At 46.5% G+C, this 27,908-nt stretch overlaps 1 protein-coding gene across 1 annotated transcript in view; it reads right to left on the bottom strand.

Annotated features, from left to right (window-relative positions):
• GPD1L (glycerol-3-phosphate dehydrogenase 1 like) overlaps positions 1 to 27,908 on the bottom strand; it is a 66,402-nt gene that overhangs the window by 3,131 nt on the left and 35,363 nt on the right. Inside the window, exons 3-7 of the mRNA XM_025273050.3 lie at positions 26,493 to 26,633; positions 24,864 to 25,002; positions 16,872 to 16,984; positions 7,518 to 7,751; positions 7,032 to 7,138 (exon numbers count right to left, since the gene is read on the bottom strand). Coding sequence (XP_025128835.1) covers positions 7,032 to 7,138; positions 7,518 to 7,751; positions 16,872 to 16,984; positions 24,864 to 25,002; positions 26,493 to 26,633 — 734 coding nt within the window. The remainder of the gene's footprint in view (positions 1 to 7,031; positions 7,139 to 7,517; positions 7,752 to 16,871; positions 16,985 to 24,863; positions 25,003 to 26,492; positions 26,634 to 27,908) is intronic.

Below are 27,908 nucleotides of genomic sequence, written 5' to 3'. Positions count from 1 at the left end.
GGTACAACCTAAACCATCCTCTGGTTGCTTGGAGTGTGCTGTCTACAGACCCGTCCCGGGGTACTCTTTACAGGGTGATCTGTGGTCACCGACATCAAGAGTTGTGGGTCAGGTTCTTGACCAAATCTGGAATGGATTCAGGTTTATGTCACTAATTTTAAAAGGTTGGAGAATAAATTTTAAATTGTAGGGAGGTTCTGCTCTCGCTTCTCTGAAACGAATCATCCAAGGATGAAGACAAGGCAGCCCACACAGCACCATAAATAATGGAGGCCTGGAACACTCCCATAAGAATCAACGAGGGGACTCACGATTAGCAAAATGCTGATCTCATGTGGGAAGCGGAATTTATCCTGCTGTTTCTTCTAAGATGCGAACAGGTATAAATGACAGTTTGAAATGGATGAGGGAAATGAGTGGGCTACTAATCCACTATAAGAAAAGGTAACATTATCCCAGGGTACTGCTAGCTCACTCAGTAAGTATCTATTTTTTTAATGCAGAAATCACTAAGGAAATAACTAAGTAATGTCAACAGGCTTTCAAACCCATACACACTGAATCACAAGAATCTTAAAAACCATTCTGAAAGTTATCTAGTTAAGCATTCTACTGTGATAATGTGATTTAAGAACAGGAAACAGTGCTGATAGGTTACATGTCTTTATGACAGTCTGTCACTGTGGGTTTTTTAAGGTGCAGAATGTTCTGGCATTTTTCAGTCAGCTAGACTTTATAAAATCTTTGATTTCACAGCCTATTAACTTTGGGCAAGTTTCACAACCCCTCTGTCCCTTTGCTCATCTGCAGAATGGGACTGGACACTCAGGATTGTTGTATTAAGTGACTTAACGTGTGAGGTGGAAAATACGACACTTGATACACGATGTGTGTAATAAACAGCAGCTTGTAAATGCAGCCACATCACAGCCAAGGGTTCTAGGCTATCTGAGAGGACAGGGCCCAAGCCTAGTTTTGCTCACCTCTGCATCAAAATGGCCTGGCCCAGTGCAGGCAAGAGGCAGGTGCTTAGTGAGTGTTTGTCGAATGAATTCTTGTGAATGGGAGTTAATGCCAGGAGATTTTAACTCCTTCCTTTGTCCTTCCATGACTTAACTTTCCTGTTCCTATGATGAGAACAACTTGCATGTTCCTCAAGCAGAGTGGCAGGTGATGAGTGCCACCCAAAGCCATTCCCAACCCCTTCTCTCCTTACTGAGGTTGGAAATACCCTATCTCAGCCTTTCTTTCACACCAGAATTGGCCGAGTAAGCAAGTTCTAGCCAGCAAGACAGACTACATCTGGGAGGGTTTCTGGGGAAGATCCTTCTCTCCTGGAGAGGCACTGGACAAAAATATCTGCTAGACCACCCTTGCTCCATGCTGCTGAGTACAGTTGTGAGTATATGATGCCTGGAGCTGCTGCAGCCACCTTGAGGCTTGAAGGAACGGCCAACAGGATGACTAAGATTCTAACCCAGAGACACTGAGACAACACCAATAACATCTACCTCTGGAATCGGTTATGTGAGAAAAATAACCGTATTGTTCAAGGTGTTTTAACTGGCTGTTGCTCGTGAAGCCGAAAGTACTCCCAATGTTCACAACTAGCATTTTCAAAATGTGTTCTGCAGATGAGATGATGACAAGTGATACGGAGCGGGGGGGCTACATTTCTGTTGACAAGTAACTTGTTTAACCTCACAACCACATTATAAGGTAGATAACATTATCCCTATTCTATATATGAGGAAACTGAGGCACAGTTTCTGATTTTTCTAGCTAACACTAAACCACTAGGCTATAACGTCCATCTAAATGCTATTTTCTATCATTTAAAATGTTATGGGCTTTTCAGGTGGTCCAGTGTTTAGGAATCTACTGGCAACGTGAGGGGCACCAGTTCAATCCCTGGTCTGGAAGGATCCCACATGCTGTGGAGCAACTAAGCCTGTGCACCACAACCATGGAGCCCTTGAGTGACGACTACTGAGCCCGAGTGCTACAATGACTGATGCCCGTGCACCTAACGCCTGTGCTCTGCAACAAGAGACGCCACCGCAAGGACAAGCCCGAGTACCCCAATGAAGAGAAGCCCCTGTTTGCAACAACTAGAAAAAGCCCGCATGTAGCAGTGAAGCCCCGCTGCAGCTCAAAAGTAAAATCTTTTTTAAAAAAAGGACTTATTTCAGGACCACATGACATCCAAAAATAAAATAAAAGACTATAAAGTCAGTTAGATCAGTTTGAGGAACTCTCTAAAGAAGGTAAAAAGCGAAAGGAGGACATGGAAACTATTAACAGAATGAAGACAGCCTACCGGATGGGAGAACATATTTGCAAATGATATGACTAGCTCATACAACTCAACATCAGGAAACAAACAACACAATTACAAAATGGGCCTAAGAACAGAATAGATATTCTTCCAAAGAGGAAATCCAGATGGCCAACAGGCACAGGAAAAGATGTTCAACATCACTAATCATCAGAGAAATGCAAGTCAAAAGGGACATAAGCTCATAGTTGTCAGAATGGCCATCATGAAAAAGAACACAAATAACGAATGTTGGCAAGAATGTGGAGAAAAGGGAACCTTACTACACCGTTAGTGGGGATGTAAATCGGTGTAGCCACTATGGAAAACAGTGCGGAGGTTTCTCAAAACACTAAAAACAGAACTGCCTTATGTCCCCACAATCCCACTCCTGGGCATATGTCTGAAAAAAACAAAAGCACTAATTTGAAAAGGTACGTGCACCCCAATATTCATAGCAGCATTATTTACAACTGCTAAAATATGGAAGCAACCTAAACAGCCATCAACAGATGAATGGATAAAGAAGATTTGGTACACAGAAACAATGGAATACTACTCAGCCATTAAAAAGAATATTAATGAATATAACCAAAAAGATGCAGACTCACATATAGAGAGGAAATTAGTGGTTACCAGTGGGGAGAGGGAAGCAGGGAGGGGCAAGATAGAGGTAGAAGAATGGGGTGTACAAACTGTTAAGAATTCAATAAGTTACATGGATATATTTTGCAACATGAGAAATATAGCCAATATTTTATAATAACTGTAAATGGAATATAAACTTTAAAAGTTGTTAATCACTATATTGTATACAGGATTGGGGGCAGAAGGAGAAGGGGATGACAGAGGATGAGATGGCTGGATAGCATCACTGACTTGATGGACGTGAGTCTGGGTGAACTCCGGGAGTTGGTGATGGACAGGGAGGCCTGGCGTGCTGCGATTCATGGGGTCGCAAAGAGTTGGATACGACTGAGCGACTGAACTGAACTGAACATACAATGTTGCACAGCAACTATACTTCCAAAAAATAAACTAGTTAAAAAAAAAGTGAAGGTCTTCCCTAGTGGTCCAGTGGTTAAGACTCCACACTCCCAATGGAGGGGGCCTGGGTTCAAACCCTGGTCAGGTAACTAGATCCCACATGCTGCCACTAAAGATCCCTAAAGCTCCCACATGCTGCAACTGAGATCTGGCATAGCTAAACAAAAAAATAAATTTTAAAATAACAAAAAGGGAAAGGAGGACCAAAGACAATGTTTCATTAAAAAATGGACATAAACCTATCGATCAACTATCCCACTAATGGAGACTGAGGGCTTAGATGCTTCAGGCCTCATCAAGGCAGAGATGTACGCGTGTTAGTCGGAAGGCATGTCTGACTTTTTGTGACCCCATGGACCGTCAGGCTCCTCTGACCACGGAATTCTCCAGGCAAAAACACTGGACCGGGTTGCCATTTACTTCTCCAGGGGATTTTCCAGACCCAGGGATTGAAGCTGGATCTTCCGCATTGCAGGCAGGTTACATCCTTGAGGCACAGAGATGTGTAGTATTATACATAAATGAGGCCCCAGCCCTTTACAGCACTGTTACCAGCTGACTGTACCCCAGCCCCCTCAATTCACCCAATGCCCCAGCACCTCAGAATGACTGTATTTAGAGATGGTGCACTCAAAGAGGAAATTAAGTGAACAGGGTTCATTAAGATGGGCCCTAAGCCAATATGGCTGGCGCCCTTATAAGGAGACTGGGACAGACACCAGAAGACGGGGGTAAGACGCCATCTACAGGTCGAAGAGAGACACTTCGGAGAGGTCAATCCTGCAGACAGATATCTGACCTCCGGCCTCCAGGACTGTGAGAAGAAATTTCTGTTGTGTGAGCCACTCTGTCTGAGGCATTTTGCCTCTGGAGCCCGAGCAGACAAACGCCCGATACTCCCATGTGGTCGTAAAGACAGGCGGAAAGACACTGAAGAAAGCAAATTTCACGACAGCATTGAAACCCAGACAGCTTTAACATTTATCAAGGGGAGACTGGTTAATAAACAGAGGTTCTCCCACACTGTGGAATGTTCTGCAGACAGTAAATGAGACCTCTGGGTGCAGATGTTGAACAATCTTCCAAACATACCCTGAAGTGAAGAAAAGGGACAGAGCAGACTGTGGAGTCTGTCACTGCCACACAAATGGAAGCACCGTGTGGAAAGTTCAATGAACCCTGAGAAAGCGGCTTCTGTCTGTGGTGGGGATCAGGGCCCACTTTTCCTTGTGCACCTTTTTGTATGATTGCAACGTTTTTTTCTCCCAGAAGCATGGTCCCCCTCCCAGACTTGAAAAATCAAAGTAAAATGGTAAGTTTAGCAGCAACACATTAGCAGCAATAGTGTCTAAACCAGGGATGTGGCAACCACTGCCAGAAATACAAGTCCTGCCTGTGACCTGTTTTTGCCCCACCTGCAAGCTAAGAATGATTTTTACATTTTTAAAGGGCTATTAAAGGAGACAAAGACTGTATAGGCAGAGGCCTGTGTGTGGTCTACAAAGGTGCAATTTTGTTACGTGATTCTCTGCACAAAAAGTTGGCCGACAGCTGCTCTAAAAAGTAATTTCAAAGTACGGGAAGCGATTTGAGTCTACAGGGTATGGGAAAGGTTCTCTAAGGACACACCCAGGCTGGCTCCTGGGCCGTGATGGTTGAGATGCTCATGAAGGGGGTGTCCAGGCAGGCCAAACTGCCAGGCAAAGACACACGGCAGTCTGAGAAAGAGGCGCTTGGGGCAAGGGAGGTCCACTTCCACTGAACAGGGCTCACAGGACGTGCTGTTAGAAGCCAAGTTGGTAACTGGACGGCAATGCCAATCTAAGGACTGTGAATCTCATTCTCAAAGAACAGAAGGTCTCTGAGTTAGAGGTAACCACGGCAGTCATCTGGTCTACCAGTTTGAGTTTGTAGATAAAAGGCACAGAACAGCTAAAAACATGACCTGCCCAAGACCACACAGCTGGCAAGCCGTAAGGCCACTGGCCTCCCCCTCAGCACTCTTTCTACAGCAGGGAAGGGAGTAGGAAATGAAGGAAGACCAGGGTGATGATGGCTGGAATGGCAGAGAAAGAAATCCGGGTAAGAGGTGGCGCCAAGTGAGAATGGCAGGACTTAAGCTCCGCCCGAACTACTGAGGGACTCGACATTCAGCCTGGGAGAAGGGCAGGGACCCCAACCCAGCTGCGACCTCATTCAACACAGGCAGGACATGGTCCATTTCAGTTCAGTTCAGTCGCTCAGTCGTGTCCGGCTCTTCATGACCCCATGAACCGCAGCACGCCAGGTCTCCCTGTCCATCACCAACTTCTCATCAGAAGGAAATGGGACATGACTACAGAGAAGCAGGTTTCTCCTGCTTGGTTACATCTGCTTTTAAACAGGCAGGCACTGATCCCAGAACACCTGTTCCAGCCTGTATCGTCCTGCAGTTAGAGGGGTACACAGACTCACACCGGCCAACGTGTCAATTCGGAATCCTGTCAAAGGACTGGACCCTAGCCTGTCTGTGTGATGTCCTGGGATCCTAGGTTTCGATCTTGGTTGCACACAGATGGTACTTTTTCCTTTTAAAGCAGAGTATGGATGGGCACACCTGAAAGGCGAGGAGACTGCAAGGTTCCTCATCGCACCTTAACACAGGGCGCCTCCGGTACTAGAGTCCCAGGGGGACTCGTCCTTCCTTTTTTTCTGAATTGCCTGACATTTCATTAACAAGAGTGATCTTTTTATTAAAAGGACAAAGTAAACTTTATTTAAAATTTTTAATTAAAAATATATGACACGTTTTAAGTCATGTTAAGTCATGCTTTAAGTCATGCCGACTCTTTTGAGACTCCATGGACTGTAGCTCGCCAGGCTTCTCTGTCCATTCTTTCCTGGCAAGAATAATGGAGTGGGTTGCCATTTCCTACTCCAGGGGATCTTTCCCACCCAGGGATCGAACCAGGTCTCCTGCTTGGCAGCCAGATTCTTTACCCCTGAATGACCTGGAAAACCCATGTGCTGCTGCTGCTGCTGCTGCTGCTGCTAAGTCGCTTCAGTTATGTCTGACTCTGTGCGACCCATAGACGGCAGCCCACCAGGCTCCCCCGTTCCTGGGATTCTCCAGGCAAGAACACTGGAGTTGGTTGCCATTTCCTTCTCCAATGCATGAAAGTGAAAAGTGAAAGTGAAGTCACTCAGTCGTGTCCAACTTCTAGCGACCCCATGGACTGCAGCCTACAGGCTCCTCCGTCCATAGGATTTTCCAGGCAAGAGTACTGGAGTCGGGTGCCATTGCCTTCTCCAGGAAAACCCACGTAACTCTTACCAAATATCTGACAGGGCAAGCCAGAATCTCAAACTCCTATTTTGTCTTGGGTTGGCCAAAATGTTAGCTTGGGATTTTCCGCTGATAGAAAAACCTGAGTGAACTTTTTGGCCAACCTGATACTGTGCCTAACAGCGCTCATTTCCCCTCCCTCATTCCGGACTTTGGGTAAATGCCTGTTTTCAGGGCAGGCAGACGTTTCCTGCCATAGACCCTCACAACGCACGAAGGACGGCACTGCTCTGCTAACTTCCTGTCCCTGTCTGGCAAATGCCTGAGTCAAGCACGGACTGCGCTCATCAGTGAGCAGAATGACAATTGATCCTCTGGCCTCACGGAAAACGGGGCACTTACTTGTCGAGCAGCCCCTTCTGTTTGAGGATGCGGTACACCTCGGCTGAAGTCTGAGGTCCTTGCAGCTTCTGTCCATTCAGCATCTCCTTCTCCAGTTCTTCGATGGTCTTAAAAACAATGAATGAACATAACCTCCTGTAACATCTAGAGCATCACTTAAAAAAAAAATTTTTGGCAGTGCTGCATGGCATGTGGGATCTTAGTTCCCCAACCCGTTCTTCCCCATGCCCGCTGCAGTGGAAGCTCCAGTCTTAACCACTGGAATGTCAGGGAAGTCCCTAAGGCATCACTTATTTTAAAAGCAGGGTAAGGGGAGGGGAGCAGTAGGCCAAGGAAAGGGAATAACACACAAGGTAGAGGGCGTAGCCCTGAAGCGCTTGTGAGTGAAGGCAGGTGGGGGTGGGCAGGACAAGCCCCGCACACACAGCCTCCGTGCCCTGGACAGCAGCTCTTCCCCAGCCCGGGACCCCCCCAACCCCGGGTTACCTTGCCGGTCCTGGCGAAGGCCTCGGCCACCTTGCGGTTCCGGCCCCCGTAGCAGGTGGTGATGAGATCGGCCACGCCGCAGCTCTCCAGGAACGTGGCCGTGGACACCTGGCCTTTGCAGAAGATCCGGGCGAAGGCGATCATCTCCATGAGCCCCAGGCGGATGACGGCGGCTTTCGTGTTGTCGCCACAGAGAAGGCCGTCACAGAACCCGGCACCTACGGCCACGATGTTCTGGGGAGGAGACAAGAAGCGGGGAGATGCCGTCATTCACACACACACTGCGGGAGAGAGTGTAGGGGAGACAGGGACGAGCAGAGGCAGGGATGCTGGCCGGCTTCCCTGGGTCCCACAGGACCCAGGGTTCCACTCTTGTACTCAGAAAGAAGGAAAGAGGGAGCCGCTCTCATTCATGGGGCAAACAGCCCAGCGCACTCTGGAACCTGGACTCAGAGGGAAGCATCCACCAGAGAGAGGGAATGGCGCAAAGGCATCTCCAGTTGAATACTGTTTGTACAGACTATCTTTTTTTTTTTTTTTTTAAATAAATCAAAGGCTTTATCCAACTGTAACATTGAAAGAAAAGTAGTCAAGTCATAAGTGCAGGGCTTGATGAAGTTTCACAAATGACACACTCATGTAACCAGCACCCTGATCAAGGAACAGAAGGTAACAGGTGCCCCAGAAAGCCCCTTCAGCCCCCCTCCCCGAGTCACCCCAGCACCAAAGGTCACTGCTCTCCTGACTTCTAATGGCACCCATTTACTTTCCCTGTCCTAACACTATGTGAGTAGAATCATACAGGATATAACCCTTTGTGTCTATCTTCTCTGTCTCAATCCCACATCACATTTGTGAGATTCAGCTGTATTTTAACGCGGGACACATTTATTTCCATTGCAGCACTGTATTCCACTGTGCAAAATCAATGCAATTCACTGCTTCAGGGGGTTGGCACTGGGGTAGTTTCCAGTTTGGAGCCACTGCAAATAGCCCTGCTATGACACTAGGTACGTGGCCTCTGGTGACCCCAGGCAGGCATTTTTGTTGTGAGCATCCTTGGGGTAGAAATACTGGGTAACGATGGATGCATACGTGTAGATCAAGTTTCTGCCTTTTGTTTCATTTGATAATCCCTAAATTAGCAATGGTGAAGCGCTGGCTTATTGTGTTGCTCTCTGCTGGACACCAGGCAGCTCGGACACAGACCTGCCTCTTCAGAAGCTGATCGCCTAGTTCGGGATCAGCAAATTAGGGCCAAATGACTGCTTTTGTAAGTCACACTGTACTGGAAACTCGGCACCTCTGTTCAGTGACGTATTGTCTGTGGTTGCCTTTGTGCTGTCAATGGATTTGAGTAGTCATGCAGAGACTCATAAGGTCTGCAAGATCCACATTTTCTATGAGGCTCTTCTGGAAAAAGTTAACCACTCCCGACTTAACAGGGAAATAAACTGTGCACAAGTCATGGTGATGCTCAGCAGCAAGTGATGTTATTCCGTAAGAGGCAATGAAGGCCAGGTGTCAGTTCAACTCACGTGAACTGAGCAGGGGCTGTGGGAAGCCCCGCTGGGCCCTGGAGGGGCGGAGGCTGCCTTGGGGTGGGTATGGGGTGGGGAAGCTGAAAGAGACGTAGAGCTTGCTCTCAAGGAGTTGACTGTATCATTGGGAAAAGACATAGAAAAGCACATCAAGAGACAGAAGGATTGGAGTATGTGGAGAAGCTTCATTACAAAGCAGGGAAGCCTGCACAGAGGAGGTGGCATCCGAGCTGGGTCTCAGATCCTATGTAAAACCAGACAGTCACATACGCCTGTGTGGTAGTGGGGGACACTCCTTTGGGACACCGGTCAAGCCCTCAGGTTTCTGGCCCTTTCTACATTACTAGCTTCCTCTTCAAAAACACTCAATGCAGGAAAAATGCAAGTATTCTGTCTCCATCTAACCACACAAGCATTTTTTTCCATAATGCCTGATGCCTGTATAGGGATTTGTGCCTTAAGAGATCTTAAAATATGAATCCAGTTAGTAACAAATGGGAAATAAGCTAAAAGAAAATAAGCCCATTCCTCCTCCCTTCACCTGTTTGGGGCCAGCCCAGGGTGTTCCCCGGCTTCTGATCTCTGCCCAGTGTCCCCTCTAAAAGGTCCGGCTGTTCCATCTTAAGTTGGCGGCGCTGAGGAACATCTCCCACTTTGCTACCAGCATCTCTCCAGTTCCTTCACTCTGCCTCTCCTCTCACCTCTGCACACAATGTTGCCAGACACCAAGCACGCCCAGCCGGGGGTCAGCCTCCCCTCCCATGGCTGCACATGCAGCGGGTGCTTGGGGCTGAAAGTTGCTGCCAGGGAGCGGTTGTGATCCTCAGACTGCACTGCCCATGCCACGGCAGCCCAATGGAGGAAGCCACGGTGTGATGGGAGACGCACAGGCACGATTTCCAGAGGGCCTCCAGTCCTCAGTCTGCTCGGCTGCTGGGTGACCCTGGGATAATCACTCTGCCTCTCTGAGCCTTCTTGGCCTCGGTTGTTAAATTCAGGGCTTGGGTAAGATCTCTCAAGGCCCTTCTGGTGGTGGCATTCCTCCAGGGAAGCTGGCTCAACTGTGGCCCTGCCCTGGGACTGCAGACAGCAGGAAGGCCCTGGGGCAGCAGAGAAACCTAAGGACGTGCACGGGGAATGACCACAGAGGCCACGAGGCCAGCTGTTGGAAGAGCCCACCAAATGGTTTTATGGAAGTTACCATGGCAATGTGCCCAGGCCTAGGTTCCAGATGGTTAGACTGCTACGATGGCTCTCTGATGCCCCCTGGGCTGTGCCCCTGGTGTCCCCCCTTTCCTCATGACACAACCCATGGTAGTCACTGGACAAACCAGCTCCAGCCAATGTGTATGGACTGGAGGGGAGAGAGCAGGGACCTCCTTTCAACAAGGGTCCCTGTATTCAGAGGAGAGAAAGACTATTTACAAAGTGCCTACAGCGAGCCCACCAGGCCACCGCCCATGCGGTCTCATCTGAATTCTCACTGGCAACCCCAGCAAGTGTGTGTCTGTCCCCTTAGCTGGTTCAAATGGTAAAAGATCCATTTGAGATGCAGGAAAGATGGGTCTGACCCCTAGGTTGGGAAGATCCCCTGGAGAAGGGAATGGCAACCCACTCCAGTAGTCTTGCCTGGAGAACTCCATGGACAGATGAGCCTGGTGGGCTGCAGTCCACAGGGTCGCAAAGAGTCGGACACAACTAAGAGACTAACACTACACTTTAGCTGGTTCCCAGGGTCAACAGCTTGCCAAGAACATCCCTCTGGTGACTGACATGGTCGGGACATGCCCCCAGGGCCTGGCTTCACAAGCCCACTGTTCCCCTGACTCTGCTCCTCCCACGGTGTGGCCACCGTGGCCTGGCCATTCCCACCAATCTTGGGGTCCGAGAGACCTTCCTGAGACACCCCTGCAACCAGGTATCAAAGAGAACTGCCCCCTGGGAATTCCCTGATGGTCCAGTGGTTAGGACTTGGTGCTGTCACTGCTGGGGCCTGGGTTCAATTCCCGGTTGGAGAACCAAGATCTTGCATGCTGTGTGGCAGGATTGGAAAAAAAAAAGTATTAAAAAAAAAAAAAAAAGGGCTGCCTCCCAGGCCTGCAGAGAGACTTGGGAGGTAAAAGGGGGAGGCCTGGGAGGACAAAAGATTTATGGGAAAGAATAGTAAAAACAACAACAGCTTCCCTTAATGAACTGTTTCTAAGTACTTCCTATATTATTAACTCATTTAATCTTCACAACACTCCTACAAGGCAGGTTCTGTTACTATGTATAATGTGAGGTGAGGACCCTTGGGCACCTGGGGTAAAGTAGCTCACCCAAGGTCCCACAGTCAGGACCAGTCAGGAGCTGGGTTTCGAACCCTGACAGCCTGGCTCCGTCATCTCTCCTGGGAGCAGATCACACAAGGCTGCTCCAACCAGCAAGTGGAACACACAGAGGGGCTAGGACAGCAAAATCTGAACTTTCTAATAGGAAGAGCTGACCTCAATCAACAGGAAATACTGAGGCAAAGGGGTGAGCTCTTGGTCACTGGAGGCATCCAAGGAGGAGCTGTATGGATGAGCCCTTAGCTGCCAAGCAGTGCTTCTGACCTTCTGCTCAGAGAAAAGGCAGAGGAGAGTGCCCCTCCTCCGTGGTCTGGGGGCACACAGGTAGGGACCACTTCCCAGTTTCCCCTGGACGTCTGACCTCCCCACCTTGGGGAGCAGAGGGCCACTGCAGAGTCAACCCCTCCCTCCTCAGGGGACCCAGGGCCAGTTTAATCACCTTAAGATGGATCTTGAAATCTTCCCTCTCTCCCCTACCACTTATCACTGTCAAAAGAAAAATAAACACACTGAGGCAGTCAGATCGTGTGTGAATAGCAGCCAAGCAGATGTCCTCTGAGATCGCTCAGCTGTGAAATTTATCATTATCCGCTGTGCATTCAAATCTGCTTTAAAGTATTCTAGAGCTAAAAATACCGTGATTTTCAGAAGACAGACGTGCTGAAGCCCTTGCCCATGCCCCGGGGGGTGGCAACACTCAGAGGCACCCTTCCTGACCTGCTGTCTTTGCAATCCTGCATCACAGCGGGTCGACGGGGCTCACTGTCTTTTGTTCCCACCCAAACTGTAAAACTGGAGGAGCAGCCCATGCTACCTGCAGATTATGCAAACACTCCCACCACCTTGGAAGAACTGCCCCACTGAAACCCAAGTCAGAATTTTCTGAGTCCATCTGACTCTTCCCAAGGTCACCTCCAAGTGCATCCAACCTAGAGGAAACCTGCAGAGTGGAGGCTAACTAACTGCAGGCAAGGTATCACCTGTGGTTTGTAGGTCAAGCCCTGAGTAAGGTCACCCATCTGAAATGTCCAGGAGGTCCAAGGTCAAGTCCACACTCAGCCCCACAGGTTGGGCACCCTGACGAGAGGTACATGTTTGATACCTGCTCGTCCAACAGAGTGGCCACTAGACCTTGAGACTCACGAGACTCATGTGACTTCTGAGTCTGAAATGCTGCTACTGTGACTCTGAAACAGAATTTTGAATTTTTTTAAAAAGTTTTAATTTGCATGTAAATGCAAACAGCCACATATGCTACTGGGTGCTAGCTGGAGCCCTGGCTAGAGACTGTACCAGACTGACCCACAGCACATTCATCACAGCCAAAGGCCTGGAGGAAACCCACACACCCTACAACTAGGGTGGTGAGCCTCAGCACAGACCGCCCTGCAGAGGACACTGTGCATCTGCGGCACAGGTGATGGGTGTCTCTCCCAAAATACTCTCCTCTTCTAGAGCCTGAGTCCCTGATTTTCATGCAAGTGTGTTTTTCCCAGGGGGGTGGAAAAATTCTCAACCTCCCTTGCAGCAGGGAGTACAATTAAGTACTGCTGCTGCTGCTACTGCTGCTGCTGCTGCTGCTAAGTCGCTTCAGTCGCGTCCGACTCTGTGCGACCCCATAGACGGCAGCCCACCAGGCTCCCCCGTCCCTGGGATTCTCCAGGCAAGAACACTGGAGTGGGCTGCCATTTCCTTCTCCAGTGCATGAAAGTGAAAAGTGAAAGGGAAGTCGCTCAGTCATGTCCGACTCTTAGCGACCCCATGGACTGCAGCCCACCAGGCTCCTCCATCCGTGGGATTTTCCAGGCAAGAGTACTGGAGTGGGGTGCCATCTCCACAATTAAGTACTAACTGCCTATTAAGATGAAGCCAGGGACTTCCCTGGCAGTCAGTGGTTATTAAGACTCTGTCTTCCCTTGCAGGGGGTGTGGGTTCAATCCCTGGTCAGGGAGCTAAGATTCTACATGCCACAGGGTATGGCCAAAAAAATAAAAAATAAAGCCAAATGTTACACTGCAACTCCCCAGAATGCCTTAAAAGACAGCTGTCCCATGCCCTTTGTCTTTGTTTCTTTTTTCATCCTGTTGCCTAGAAGGCAGATGTGATGGTTGGAGCCCTGGTCACCATCTTAGAACATGAGGACAAGGGTCATTTCTCATGAGCTGGAGGGAGCCTGGGTCCCTGAGAATTTTGTGGAGTGGAATATTCATATGGAATTAGGATTTCTGCACAAGAAAGTTCTACCTTGTTCAGTCCCTATTATTTTGGGTCTCTGTTAATGAAACAATCTTGATAAACCATTTATTAAAAATAACAGGTTGAGCTAAATACTTATGATTTTTATACTTTTCTGTATGAAGAACATCTTAAAAGTTACATGAAAAAATACACCCCAACGGAAAGAAGCCAGACACAGAGGAGTACATACTGTATATGTGTATTATAAAAATTCTACAGTGAACAAAAGCAGATTGGTGGCTGCTGGTTTGCGAGGGAGGAGTAAAGTATAAAGACACTTATGGAGTTGCCTAGGGTGATGGAAATGTATTTGAGTGATTAAGTTCAGGGTGTATATACCCAACTGTTAAAATCTATTGTATCATGTATTTAAATCAACACCGTTTAATGTACATGGATTTTGCTTAAATAAGTTTGGTTCAGTCACTCAGTCGTGTCTGACTCTTTCTGACCCCATGGACTGCAGCATGCCAGGCCTCCCTAAATAAAGGTGATATTTAAAAAAAAATACTCACTTACCAATTAAGAAATTAATGTAGTTAAGAGATGAAGGACATTCTGAAGGGTGTAAGATGCACTGATACAAAATGATTTTGTATAATTCCTTTGAATGTTCTTTTTCTTTTAACATTGTAGGGAGATATTATCTTTCTTTCTCTCCCCGCCCCACCTCACCCTTTTTTTTTTTTTCTTTTTTGGTACCTCAAACGCCTTCACGTTTTTGAGCATGAAAAAAGTGTACTTAAAAATTTTTTTAGAATAGAGAACATGACTAAAGGTTGTTAATGTGAAAAAAGTAAAACATCCAAAAAAGAATGATTATATGTGTATAACTGACTCACTTTGCTGTTTAGCAGAAATAAACACAACACTGCAAATCAACTAAAGTTCAAAAAATTTTTTTAAAAAGGTAAAACATAAACTACTTGAAAAGTAAGATGCACTTGTTTTAAAAGGGGGGACATGCCCATACTTGTGCTTGCTAAAAAGACTGGAAGAGTAGATAACAATCATTAACAGCAATTATCTCAGGATGCAGAGATCCTCAGTCATTTTCACTTTCTTCTCTACACCTCTCTGTAGTATGGAAGAATACTACAGAGAGGTATAATCAGGAAGAAAACAAAACTATTAATTATGTAATTAAGGAAAAATAGGCCCATGTGCCCTTGCTGGGCAGGCTCTAGCAAGAGAGGACTTCATTTCATTCAACCGCCTGGACACAAATGAGAAAAGTCAGGTCATCCAGAGTAACCACAGAACCCCGGACGGATTCTTCAAACCCACGTTCACGTTCTGACCGAGCTAGTATTTGCTACATTTGAGTCATTCACTCTTTGGCACTCTGCCTCCTTATCGATCCGATGGGATGGTTAGCCTCAGTTACTGCCCAAGAACCTGCCTCTCAGTTTTTAAAGCTCCCAGCTCTGATGCAGGCTGGTGGGAATGATGGTAACCACTCCTGGTTGAAAGGAAAGCCAGGGGCAGGATGATAAATGGTTCTCAATCCCCATCTACCTCTGCCCCCAACGAACCATTCTGTCATGGTAGCAGGAGGCTTCTTGCCAACAGAACTGAAAAGCCGTGCCCAGTTCAGAAGCAGGGCCAGCACGTGGTTCCACCCGCAGAAGCTTCTCCAGGGCCCTCAATCTAGACTCTTTCTTCTCTCCCACCCTCTTCCCCTGCACCTTTGTTCTGGGTGGGTTTTCAGAGCTTCTCCATCCACCACCCAAAATAACCCAGTCACTTCATGACAGTTTTGGAGCACATGGGCCGTGCTGAGCAGTGAGACCGCCCATTAGTTTAATGAAGGTCTATTAAAAACGCATAAAAATCTCACCCAATAATAATAAAGAATGCAGCCAAAGCCAGCATCTTCAATGTATAACAGGCTGCGTGCAAAGTGAGAGTTCCCTGCCAGCATTTGGAAAGATGAACGCGGGCTGCCTGGGGGCCCAAGTCTTTCATTGACTTCAATTTTTAAAACTCTCATTGTATGGAGACGTGACTACACATACACACGCGACATTAAGTGGTTTTAAATTATCACTAGAAGAAAAGACGTATAATTTGCAGAGAGCCTGAGAAGGTGCCCTATGGATGGGTCTCCCTGCATTCTTTTGATCTTTGCAATTTTCACCTGACAAAGTAAGGTGAACGTCAGATTAATTTCCTTCCCTCGGTGCTCAAATTCTTGAAAAGTAGCTTCTGCTACAAAAGAAATGACTCCAAAGTGACTCAAATGGGTTATTCATTCACAGGGAAGCTCTGTATTTTCCCTTGTTTTTGATATGGCAGCTCAGGCAGCTCTGCTTCCAAGGGGAGAATGTACAGAAGTTATAGCCCTGTTGGCTACTGCCCACTGTCAGGACAGAGAGGAACCCCAATCATGACTTCCTTCTGAGATTTTTTTTTTCATGTGGACCATTTTTAACGTTTTTATTGCATTTGTTACAATATTACTCCTGTTGTTTATTTTTGGTTTTTAGGCTGCAAAACATGCGGGATCTTAGCTCTCCCACCAGGGGACGAACCTGTACCCTCTGCAGTAGGAGAAATCTCAACCACTGGACCACTAGGAAATGTGGTCACACATTTTGTGGTCCGTTGTGGTCAGGTCAAGTTCCCTGACCACAACTTTTAAAGGCAGAGGGTTACAAGTCAGGAGCCCAAGTCCAAACATGGAAATTTCCCTTGACTGTCTCAAGTCACTAGACGACAGAAGCTGCCTCTTTAATCTGATCTTTTCCCTTTACAGGCAAAGATCAAGCTCTTCTTAGAAAAACCTGCCTGCAGCAGATTGTTTTTTCTTCTTTAAAAATAACAACCAACCATACCATCAAACCAATAGATCATCCAGAGTGACCAAGTTCCTCTTCCTGCTCAAGATAACACGTAGGAGAAATGTAGGAATTATAGAGTACTTGGCTTCCAGGTAAGACTCTACAATCAGAGTATGCCCCTGGCTTTCCAAATGTTCATGCCGTCCACTTCCCAGAGAACAAACTAGCACAGTGCTCCCAGATTTACAAACAGAAGCCCGCCATGACTGCGAGAGGAAATCTAACCACCCAGGAAGGGCTGGGGCCGAGCGGGAAGTGACAGACAAGGCTGCCAATTCACTATTCTCCCCAGGAGTCCGAGCGCAGAACACAGAGCTCATTCTTAGGATGGGGTGCAATGGCGCTGGCAGTGGCCCTGCGTGAGGACGCCTCCCGTAAGCAGAAACGACAGGGCTGCTTTACCTTCAGGGCCCCACACAGTTCAACCGTGTCTGCATCATCCACCACTGTAATTCGAAAATTTGGAGTCTGTAGAAGTTCTTTGAAGAGAAGGCCGTTCTCCATTATCTTGCTGCCTATTGAAAGGTTAGAAAAAAAAGGAAATTAATAGTGGCCTCTCATCTTAACTTTCGCATCTAACACAGTTTAAAATGAGTTTTGGACTTCCCTGGTGGTCCTGTGTTAAGACTCCGTGCACTCAATGCAGGGGGCACAGGTCCATTCCTGGTTGGGCAACTAAGATCCCCTCATGCCCTGGGGTGTGACCCAAAATTTAAAAAAAAATTTTTTTAAGCCAATAAAAAATCTTTTTAAAAAGACCTTTTTCTCATTACAAAAGTGACATATGTTCCTGATAGGAAATTTCATAAAGTCATAGGACTAGAAATAGAAAATTAAAATATTCCACAATCCCACCACAGATAAAATCAACAATTTGACATATATCTTTAACTTACCAAAATTGAAATATACATAGTTTTTCTCAATTGAGAACATAATGTGGATTTCACAATCAGCTTTCTCCCATTTACGGCAGGAATAATTTTCAGTGATATCCTATATTTTCTACATTATTTTATTAACAAATGGCTGCTTTGTATTTTATTGCATATATGCATAATATTTTATCTAAGTGTCTTTCTATTGTTTGAGATCTAAAGTTGTTGCAACTATTTCCTACCATAAACACTTAGAGGCTCCGTCCACAGGAAGTACCTCCCTTTCCACCAATGCTAGGACTAACCTCAGTATGTGCCTGGACTCAGTGGATGAGGCAATTTCCCCACCCTTGGGGTCAGTCACATGACTGGCTTTGGTGAAAGTGAAAGTGTTAGTCGTGGACTTAGCCTGCCAGGCTCCTCTGTCCATGGGGTTCTCCAGGCAAGAATACTGGAGTGGGTAGCTATTCCCTTCTCCAGGGAATCTGCCTGACCCGGGGATCGAACCTGAGTCTTCGGCATTGTGGACGGATTCTTTACCACCAGAGCCAGTTACATGACTGGCTTTGGCTAGTGGGACCAGACCTGACACAGCAGAATTTGAAGCCCATGTGTGCAGCAGCAGGGCTGTTCCCATATCCATCTGCCTTTACTGTGGGAACACACCCAGCTGGCCTGCTGGACCCCACAAGAAGATAAGAAGGAGCACAGCACTGCCTCCCAGTGGACCCACAGATGTGTCAGCTCTGCTTATTTTGGATGCCACTAAGAATTCAGGATTATTTGTTACTTAGCATCACTATGGCAACAGAGAACTGATACAACATCAACAAACATGTTCGGTGACTCAATTGGTGGAGGATGGAAATGCATTCAAGGGCTCCTTATTTCTGCTCCCCATTGGGACCATGCCTGGAATGATGTGGAGGATCAGTCCTTTTCACATGTTACTTTTCTATTTATAGAGACTTTCAGTTCAAAACAAAACTAAAACTTTACACATAGAGCCTGATGTGAGATCTGCTCTGGTTGGTGGGGTGTGAGGTGGCGCTCAGCTCTGGAAATCAGGACGATAAAATTCGCCAGCTCGGTCCTGGCTCCCACGTCATGTTCTCCACACAGAGCTGGCAGAAAGCTCCCCCGGGGACCACGGCACTTGGGCTCTTCCAGCCTTGAGTTTCCTGAGCCTGTCTCCCAAGCTTGTCTGCACATTACAATCACCGGGAGATCTTTAAAAACACCAAAGGCCAGCCACACCCCAGCATCCATTAAATCACAAGCTCTGGGGTCAAGCAGGCATCACTAATTTCTGACACTCTCCTAGTGACTTCCATGGGCAGACAAGTTTGAAAACCTCTGATGTGATCTCTAACCTCATGAGTAAAACACTATGGTACATTCAGCACTGTCATGAGGTTAAAGAAGAATGAGGTGTGCAAACTGCCTATTAGTTACAACAAGCACACAAAGGTCTATATAATCACAATGGGATCGTGATATTTACATGCCTATGACTGACTTGCCCCACTCACACACAGGAGGCCCCAAAGAGGTTTACTGAGTTGCCCTCGGTCACACAGCTAGTAAGAGGCAGAGCCCAAATTCTAACCCGGATGCTCTGGCTCCAGGACCTACATGACCTCTCTCCATGCTGTGCTCCACTCAGGGGCAGGAAGACAGAAGCAACAGACAGACATTACAGTTAGAGCCACAGTCTCCCACTGCAGGAAAAAAACACGGGATATTCAACAAAATTACACTCAGAAGTAATATAATATCAAAATGATCCAGGGGAGGCCTTCCCCAGTGGTCCAGTGGTTAAAATTTCACCTTTCCAATGGATGGGGTGTGGGTTTGATCCCTAGTCGGGGAACTAAGATCCTGCATGCCAAAAAATAAAATGAACAAAGTTCAGAGACGAGTAGAGAGAGGGTGGGAAACAGATGAATAAGGCCAGCCAGCAGTTAATCATTATTAAAGATGGGCAGTGTGGGGTCCTAATACAGCTCTCTCTACTTTTGTTTGGTTTAAGGACATTTTCCATCATAAAATGTTTAAGATAGCTACACCGGATACTCAGAAACATTTTCTATTCTACAGGCCACTGCTATGATGTCATTTAGCTGAATGCTCGTTCGTCCAAATATTAGAAATATCCTCTGTTTGAGCAAACTGTCCTCTTCCTTTTATAAACAGCCCTCCAGACCAGCAGCACTGTCTCATCCCCTGGGCTGGGTAAAGCAGCCCCAGAACCACACCATGATGCATTCATGGTCTTTCTCTTCTGTCCCTCACCATGGGCCACTTCCAGGTGCCTGCAACTCGAAGGGGGCTCATGAGCAGCACAGACAGGCCCCCACTCCCTCTAAGCTACTTGGATTGAGCCAGCAGCAGCTCCGAGTAACTGGACACGCGGAGGGGAGCAGAGCATTCTCCATCTGTCACCGATACAAGGTGGCATCTGCTGGTGCCTCTGTGCTGCAAATTCCACACGGGGTTCATTAGAGACGTGAGTTTGATTTACAGGAGTCTCACATTCTCTCAAACGCGCTTTTATTTATTTTATCCTCTTCCATTATGGTTTATTACAGGATATTGACTCTAGTTCCCCATGCTATACAGTAGGACCTTATTGTTTACCAATTTTATATAACAGTGTGTATATGCTGAACCCAACCTCCTAATTTATCCCTTCCCCACACCTCTTTTCCCTTTGGTAACCACTGTTTTCTATGTCCCTGAGTCTGTTTCCATTTTATAAATAAGTTCACTTGTGTCATATTTTAGACTCTACATGTAACTGATATCAAATGATATTTCTCTTTCTCTGTCCGACTTACTTCACTTAGTATGATCATCTCTCAGTCCAATCATGTTGCTGCAAATGGCATCAAATGTTTACCCTTTAAATTTTTAAATCTTCTAAGTCATGGGAAAGCATTGACCGTATTATTATTACGATCAATGTCTTAGGCAGTGATGAGGCAAGAAGGGACCTAGGACATGTGATCCAGAACAAGGAATGCCCATCAGCCATGTGGAAGGGCTTGTCAAACTCAATATGAACCAAAAGACAGGAAAATCCCCCTTCTCTTCCACACCAAATTTTGGAGATAATCAACCTATTTAATAAGACTCCTTCACATCCCACATCTCAGTCCATAATTCTCTACTGTTTGTGTACTAAGAAGCTCCTTCCACAAAGAAGGGGTTTATGTATCCTTGACATTTAGCACCACAACTGATATAGAACAGACTTTGAACAGTATTTGCAGGCTAAGTAGACAGCTCAAACTCTGTGAAGTCATTCCCACAAAGGGGGCTCTCACCACCAGGGGGCACCATGGCTCACAGTGCCTGTTTGACCCACGTCCCCAGGTTGCTTTCATGGCAGCCAGGATCCTGAACTGCACTTCGTGGCCAGGTCCCTCTAGACTTCTCCTTTAGACTTGCAATGTCTCCTACGACACTGACATTTTTCAAGAGTGTGGGCCAGTCGTGGGACTTCCCTGGCGGTCAGGTGGTTAAGACTCTGGGCTTCCAAATGCAGGGGGCGAGGGTTTGATCCTTGGTTGGGAAACTAAGATCTCATATGTGACAAGGTGCTGCCCCCCCCAAAAAAACTGTGGGCCAGTTGTTTTGTACCATGTCCCTTCCTTTGGCCTTGTCTAATATTTCCTGTTGATTAAATTCAGGTTATATAAGAAAATTTAGAAAATATCACTTTCCTGTTCTATCTCACTGAGTATTTTATCTAATTTAATTCAGATCACTCTTGCCAGTCATGGTCCAACCCACAGAAGGCAGCAGAAGCAATGTGTAAACAGAAGCCAGAGAAACAGATGTGACTTCCGTGCGTTTGTCTGTCTTTACAAAGTAAATAAACCTGATGCACCCACATGGGAGCTTTCCTATAATAAGGCTAAGAGGCAGGCAGAAATCCTAGCCAAAATCTATTAGTTTAAATTTGGAGATGAAGTCTGTCTCAACCCTACAGAATGACTGGGGTTAACTGGCCAATCCCAACCAAATAACTAGCAAATTGATTACTAGCAAATAGGACTAAGCTGGAAAAAGTAGCTAATAATTATTTTCGAAAAATTAAAGTGACTACATAACAGTTTCACAGGCTACATTAAAATCATAGATGAATAAAAGAACTAAAAGAATAAAGAAAAGAATAAAACCTAGCACAGCCTAGCATACATATGCAATTTTTTTTTTTTTAATGGAAGGATACTTAGGAACGGAGTAGGTCTTAATTTTAATTTCATACCTTCTTGTACTGTTTGAATTTTCTTTAGTGCTTAGTTGCTTCAGTAGTGTCCAACTCTTTCATGACTCTGAAGACTGTAACCCACCAAGCACCTCTTTCCATGGGATTCTCCAGGCAAGAATACTGGAGAGGTGGAGAAGGAAATGGCAACCCACTCTACTATTCTTGCCTGGAGAATCCCATAGACAGAGGAGCCTGGCAGGCTACAGTCCATGGGGTCACAAGAGTCGGACACGACTTAGTGCAGTCTCACCCCAGAGATCCTGCCACATATACCAGAAAAACCAAACATCCCCCAGTGACCTTGGCCCCACTGTTCCAATCACTCCCAGGTGGGAATTCAGGCACATGTCCACAGAGGTCACAGACAACATACATACGGTTCTGTTATGTCCCATATATTACCCTTTCATGTCCCAAGGAAGACATTTTCGCTTAGAGATTTTCATTTAGTGTATCTTTAAAAAATCTTGTGTTAAACTTGCCTCCATCTTTTTCTTGGGTAAGGACAACCCAGAAATGGCCCTTTTGTGTCTGTGATGTTGCCATTCACAGCTTTCTTGATAGGCCTAGTACGGTCTTGAGAACAGGGTTGCTGTATGCTGAATGTCAGACGGTAGCTCTTAGCTTTGCCTGTCTTAGGTAGGTATGCTGTGCATTTTTTATTGGTGTACCATGTTTGATTTGTCCCTAATACCTTTGAAGTTTTTCTGAGAAATGAAATAATGCAACATGAACTTATTAAAATACATTTTAAGCCTTTAAAAACAAAAAGAATACTGGAGTGGGTTGCCGTGCCCTCCTGCAGGCGACGTGCCTGACCCAGGGCTGGAACCCACGTCTCCTGAGCCTCTGCGGGTAACTCAGCACTAGTGCCACCTGGGAAGCCCCTGAATTTTATTAGCTGTGTTTATTGCTTTTATAAAGATCAACCTGGGTAGTGTTATTATAGGTCATTTTCTTTCCTTCCTTTTACCATTTGTGACACCTCTGCTCTCCAGAATTATTATTTCTCACACACACACCCCCCCAAGTGCCCAGACATATGGGATTGTCAATGGAATGTTATGCAGCTATAAAGATACATGCTGATTGAAGTAAATGAAGTAATTATCAAAAGAGTATATTAACAGCTACAACCATAGTTCAGCACAAGTAGAAAAAAATAACGAAAATTGAATGAAACTTGAAATGGTTTTCCTAAATCAGAGAAAGACAAATATCATATGATATCACTTATATGTGGAATCTAAAAAAAGAATACAAACAAACTTATTTACAAAACAGAAACAGAGTCACAGATATAGAAAACAAAGCAATGGTGTGGGGAGGGGGGGATAAATTAGATGACTGAGTTGGGCCTAGACACACCATTACACATATAGTAGGTAACTGACAAGAACCTATTATATAGCACAAGGAACACTACTCAATACTCTGTAATGACCTGTATGGGAAAAGAATCTAAAGAAGAGATGGATATAAATAAGTGATTTACTCTGCTGAACAGTAGAAATTAACACAACATTGTAAATCAATTATACTCAAATGAAAATTAATAATCAACGTGCTGTGCTAAGTTAAGTTGCCTCAGTCGTGTCCGATTCTTTGTGACCCTATGGACCGTAGCCTGCCAGGCTGCTCTGTCCATGGAATTCTCCAGGCAAGAATTCTGGAGTGGGTTGCCATGCCCTCCTCCAGGGGATCTTCCCAACCCAAGGACTGAACCCATGTCTCTTACACCACCTGCATTGGCAGGTAGGTTCTTTACCAGTGCCACCTGGAAAACCCCTAAAATAATCAAGTTTTAAGAAACGGCTTTCTTTTGATTATCTCTATGTTCCATGGCAATCAGGTAATGTCTGTACAATTACAAATAAAAGAGAAAAAAATTTTTTAAATGTCCTAACTTACATGCATGCATAAAAACATTTTCCCATCCATCCCATCTTACTCAAGAGAGCCTGATCTCTCCCAGAGTTTCCTTTCACGAAGCTGCCAAGGAGAAATGATTCCCATCACTGGTGCATTTGATAAGAGTGGAAGTCAGTCCTGGAGTGGTAGATAAACTTAAATACACCCTGCAAAGCATTCTATGAGCCCTATAACATGGTATGTGGGCACTCAGGAATTCTGAAGCCCTTTTTAAAAGAAATAGACATGTTCACAACACTGATGTTTAAGAATAGAAAGGGCTTTCTGTTTCAGGAACCAGGAGACCCAAGTTCATGTCTGGGTTCTATATTAGCTGCATGATCTTGGGACAGGGAGCTTACTCTCTGAGCCTCGGCTTATTCCTTTGGAAAGCAGGGATCACTGCCATCAATTTCTAGATCTCTGAGGCATCCAATGAGGCTCCAGATACTGGCACTTATGAGTAAAGAAAAGCTAGGTTTCTCTTGGACTGCACCAAACCAGTCAATCGTAAAGGAAATCAACCCTGAATATTCATTGGAAGGACTGATGCTGAAGCTCCAAAACTTTGGCTACCTGATCCAAAGAGCCGATTCACTGGAAAAGCTCCTGATGCTGGGGAAGACTGAAGGCAAAAGGAGAAAGGGGAAGCATAGGATGACATGGTTAGATAGCATCACTGACTCAACGGACATGACTTTGAGCAAACGCTGGGAAATACTGGAGGACTAAGGAGCCTGGTGTGCTGCAGTCCAAGGGGTCGCAAAGTTGGACATGACTTGCTATCCCTGACCCCCACACCCTTCATGCAAGGAGGCAGCTGTCTGCAAGCCAAGAAGAGAGCCCTCACCATAAAAGAAAAGTGTTGGCTCAACCCTGATCTTGGACTTTCTAGCCTTCAGAACTGTAAGAAATAAATTCCAGTTGTTTAAATTAAAAAAAAAAAGAAAAGCTGGGTTTCTCAGGCCTAGGGAGCTCCACCATGAACATAACCATCTGCTTCCTGGTACGAGCAAGCACCCGTGCACTTCTGTGAATAACCTTGCACATCTGCGAATAACCTTGCACGTCTGTGAATAACCTCGACGATGCACTGCCGGGTCGTGGGGAGCCACATGGTCTCCTTGGCTTTACTTTCAGTCCAGAGCCTGTAAAAACGCTTCACGCCCACAGAACAGCCTCCTAAGATAAAATTTCCACCCCACTGAATGTCCACCCCAGGAATGTTAAGGGAGCAGGGAAGAGTTCACTATGGAAAATTCCAGAAATGGAATATGTGCCTGTTAAGACACACAATGTCATATCCCTTTCCCCAGTGGCCCTCACCGATGGTGGTCTCGCAGAACTTGCCGGCGGCCACCTCGTTGGCAATGTTAGCTCCCATCAGCACGCTGATGTCAATGCCCATCTTCTCTCGGATGATGTCAGAAATGAGCTTCAGCCCCTCAGGACCCTCGTCTATGCCCTGCAAGGACGTCAGTGGGTTAGAGGAAAAGAAACCCCTAAGGACAAGAGGCTGGAGACTGCTGCTTTATAAGTCATCTAGATTCAGACCTCCAATGGCATAGGCAACTGAAAAATCTCGTTTCTAAGAGTAAACAGACATAGTGTGCATGTACCATTTAAAGAGTAACAATAAAGTGAAAATGAACAACGTCACCATCCAGGTTAAGAAAAAGAACACGAGGGACACCACTGAAGTCCCCTGGGTCTATTCCCAAGTTTGTGCTTCTCCTCACTAGTGTTTCCTGGTCCCTGCCAGGGTGAACCCCTATCCTCAATGCCATTTATGCCCTGTTCTCTTGTTTTTCTTGTTCTTTCTGTCATATGAAACCATCCCTAAACAGTATGTTATAGCATTATGCCTGTTTTTGAAAGGCTATAAATGAAACTGTGGCCCTCACCTGTGATGTGCTGCTTTGTGCTATATTATTATTTGGGAGATTCACCCATGTGGCCGCATGAATATTTTAGTTCACTCCTGTGTAGTTTCCCATCATTCATTTGTCCATCCTATCGATGACTGACATTTGAAGTGTACTTGCTTTTATAAACATTCACCTACAAACACAGTCTCTCAAGAGGGTTCTTAACCTTTTTTACAACACAGACCTGCCCCTGGCAGTCTGGTGAAGTTTATGGATTCATTCTCAGACTCCATATGCATAAAGCAAAATACAAGATTACCCAGCAAGGCAATTATTTTGAAATACAGTTATGAAATGTTAAAAAAAAAAAACCCCTACATTTGTGACAAAGTAATATATGTATTTTCTTATTGCAATTATAAAAAGGTGCCATAGCAGGTCAAATTACTATAATTCCCAAGTAGTTGGGAATAAGTGGTATCTTGAGATATCTGAAGCCATTGTAAAGTAACATGAAAATACCTATAATTTGTATCTACCACAGGGTCAAGGTCCTGCTAACATATTGTCACTGAAACTCTGGCTTGTGGCCTACATTCATAAGTGAAGGAGATGCTCATTTCAGTTAGAGGTTAAAATAAATAAAAATGCAATTCCATCCCTATATTTCGGTCCAAACCTCTTGAATTCTGTAATGTGGGCCTCTGGGGATGGTTTGTGGACTTCTGGTTAAAAAATGCCTTCTCCAGGGAATAAATCCAGGAGTGGGAAATTAAAGATGATTAACTTTCCAGCGAATGTAAACCACATGAGATTTCCCAGGCAAGGGCGGAGCCCCGTGTGATAGACAGGAAGTTCTTTTCTTGCGGGAGCCCAGCACTGTGAACCCTCTCCAGATAGGAAGCAGCCCCTGGTAAACCTGAGTAAAGCAAGGCGCAGGAGGGGACGCATGGTTTTGATTTCCTTCCAGGCATCCTAAAAAAACAAACCCAAAGCAGCCACCCCCTCCCCTCAGCTCCTTTTCCCCAGCAGATGAAAGAGGTACAGAAGTTCCCAGGAGCCCACACGTGGCGAGGGGCCACCTCACCTTGATGAGGGTGATGCCCAGAGCATCCTTCGGCACCCTCCCCGTGATCTCGTCACAGATCCGGTGGATGAACTGGTGGGGGATGACAAACACCAGCAGGTCTGCGTCCTGCACAGCCTCGCCGAGGTTCGCGACAGCAACCTGCCAGGGCAAAGGTGACACGGTTACTTCCGGCCTGAAACACACCTGTCCAAGCCACACACGCGCTGCCCGGGCATCAGCTGTTGCCACTGCGCACAGGAACAGTCGGGTCAGTGTGGGGGTGTGCCACCTTCCCCACTCTGCAACCCAAGCTGGCAGTGCCCTCCCCTCTGCCCCAGCCTGGTTCCCCTTTCCTTAAAATGGGGCTGTAACCATCCTGCACAGTGGTTCTCTATTGCTCCCCAACCCCCAACCCATTTCGGCTCTTCTCTGTTCCCGGGAGGCTGCGCTCTGGGTGCTGTTTTCCCAGCGCCCTCGCCCTCTGCTTTCCAGGTGGCCTCAGCCCAAGGCCGGCGCTACCAGGAGCTCCAAGGTGGGAGGAGAGACAGGTCAGGGCGTGGACCTGCTCCTGGGGCCACCTGCCTGGCTCGCAGGGGTGCTGGCCTGGGCTCCCGTCCAGAGCCCCGCTTCCTGACCTGGTCTGCGTCAGCCCCCATTTCACACCTCTAAGCGTGGCTGGCGCACTGGGGCGGCACTAGTCTGTCCCCTTGCCCTTTCAGGGATGGCCGTGGCTTCCTACCACTGCTAATTTCTGGCCACTTCCCTGAGCCCTTCTGGTTCCCTCAACTCTGCCTACGCCTGTCAACAGTCCCACACTAAGCATTTCTACGTGAGTACTTTTGAGAGCACTGTTGTGAAGAATAAATGACACAGAACAGAGTCTGTCACTTGACAGGCACTGAATAAATGTCAGCTATTCTGATGATTATCCTTCAGAGAAGTACGAAGATGGGTTTTAAAATTTCACATGGGCAGGACTTCCCTGACAGTCCAATGGTTAAGCCTCTGTGCTCCCAACGCAGGGGACGAGGGCATGGGTTCGATCTCTGGTGGGGAAAATCCCATATGCAGTGTGGCAAAGCCCAGCCCACCCCCACCAGAAAAAGAAAATTAACATGGGCAGAGAAACACAGAGGCAGAGGTGAGGGCACCGATCGTGGACATGGGGGCATATGATCTCTAGCAGAGACTGCCCCTTGTTGCCCAATGTCCGTTCTCCCCTTCTTCCTCAGCAAGAGAACCCCAGTTTGGGGTAAGGCTCATACCTGCCAGGAAAGAAAGCTACACTTCAAGCTTCCCTTGCAGCTAGGTGCCTTGTGTGATAAAGCTCTGACCAATGGTGTAAATGTGCTTGTGGTTTCTGGGAGATGTCTTTGAATTCCTCTTTTGGCCAGAAAAATGCTGACGAGATGGCTGGAGTTTGGGCAGCCATCT

This window comes from Bubalus bubalis, chromosome 21, assembly GCF_019923935.1.
Source record: "Bubalus bubalis isolate 160015118507 breed Murrah chromosome 21, NDDB_SH_1, whole genome shotgun sequence".
Lineage (NCBI taxonomy): Eukaryota > Metazoa > Chordata > Mammalia > Artiodactyla > Bovidae > Bubalus > Bubalus bubalis.
Note: the sequence above shows the minus strand (reverse complement) of the source record. Positions and strands in the feature narration are given on the sequence as shown.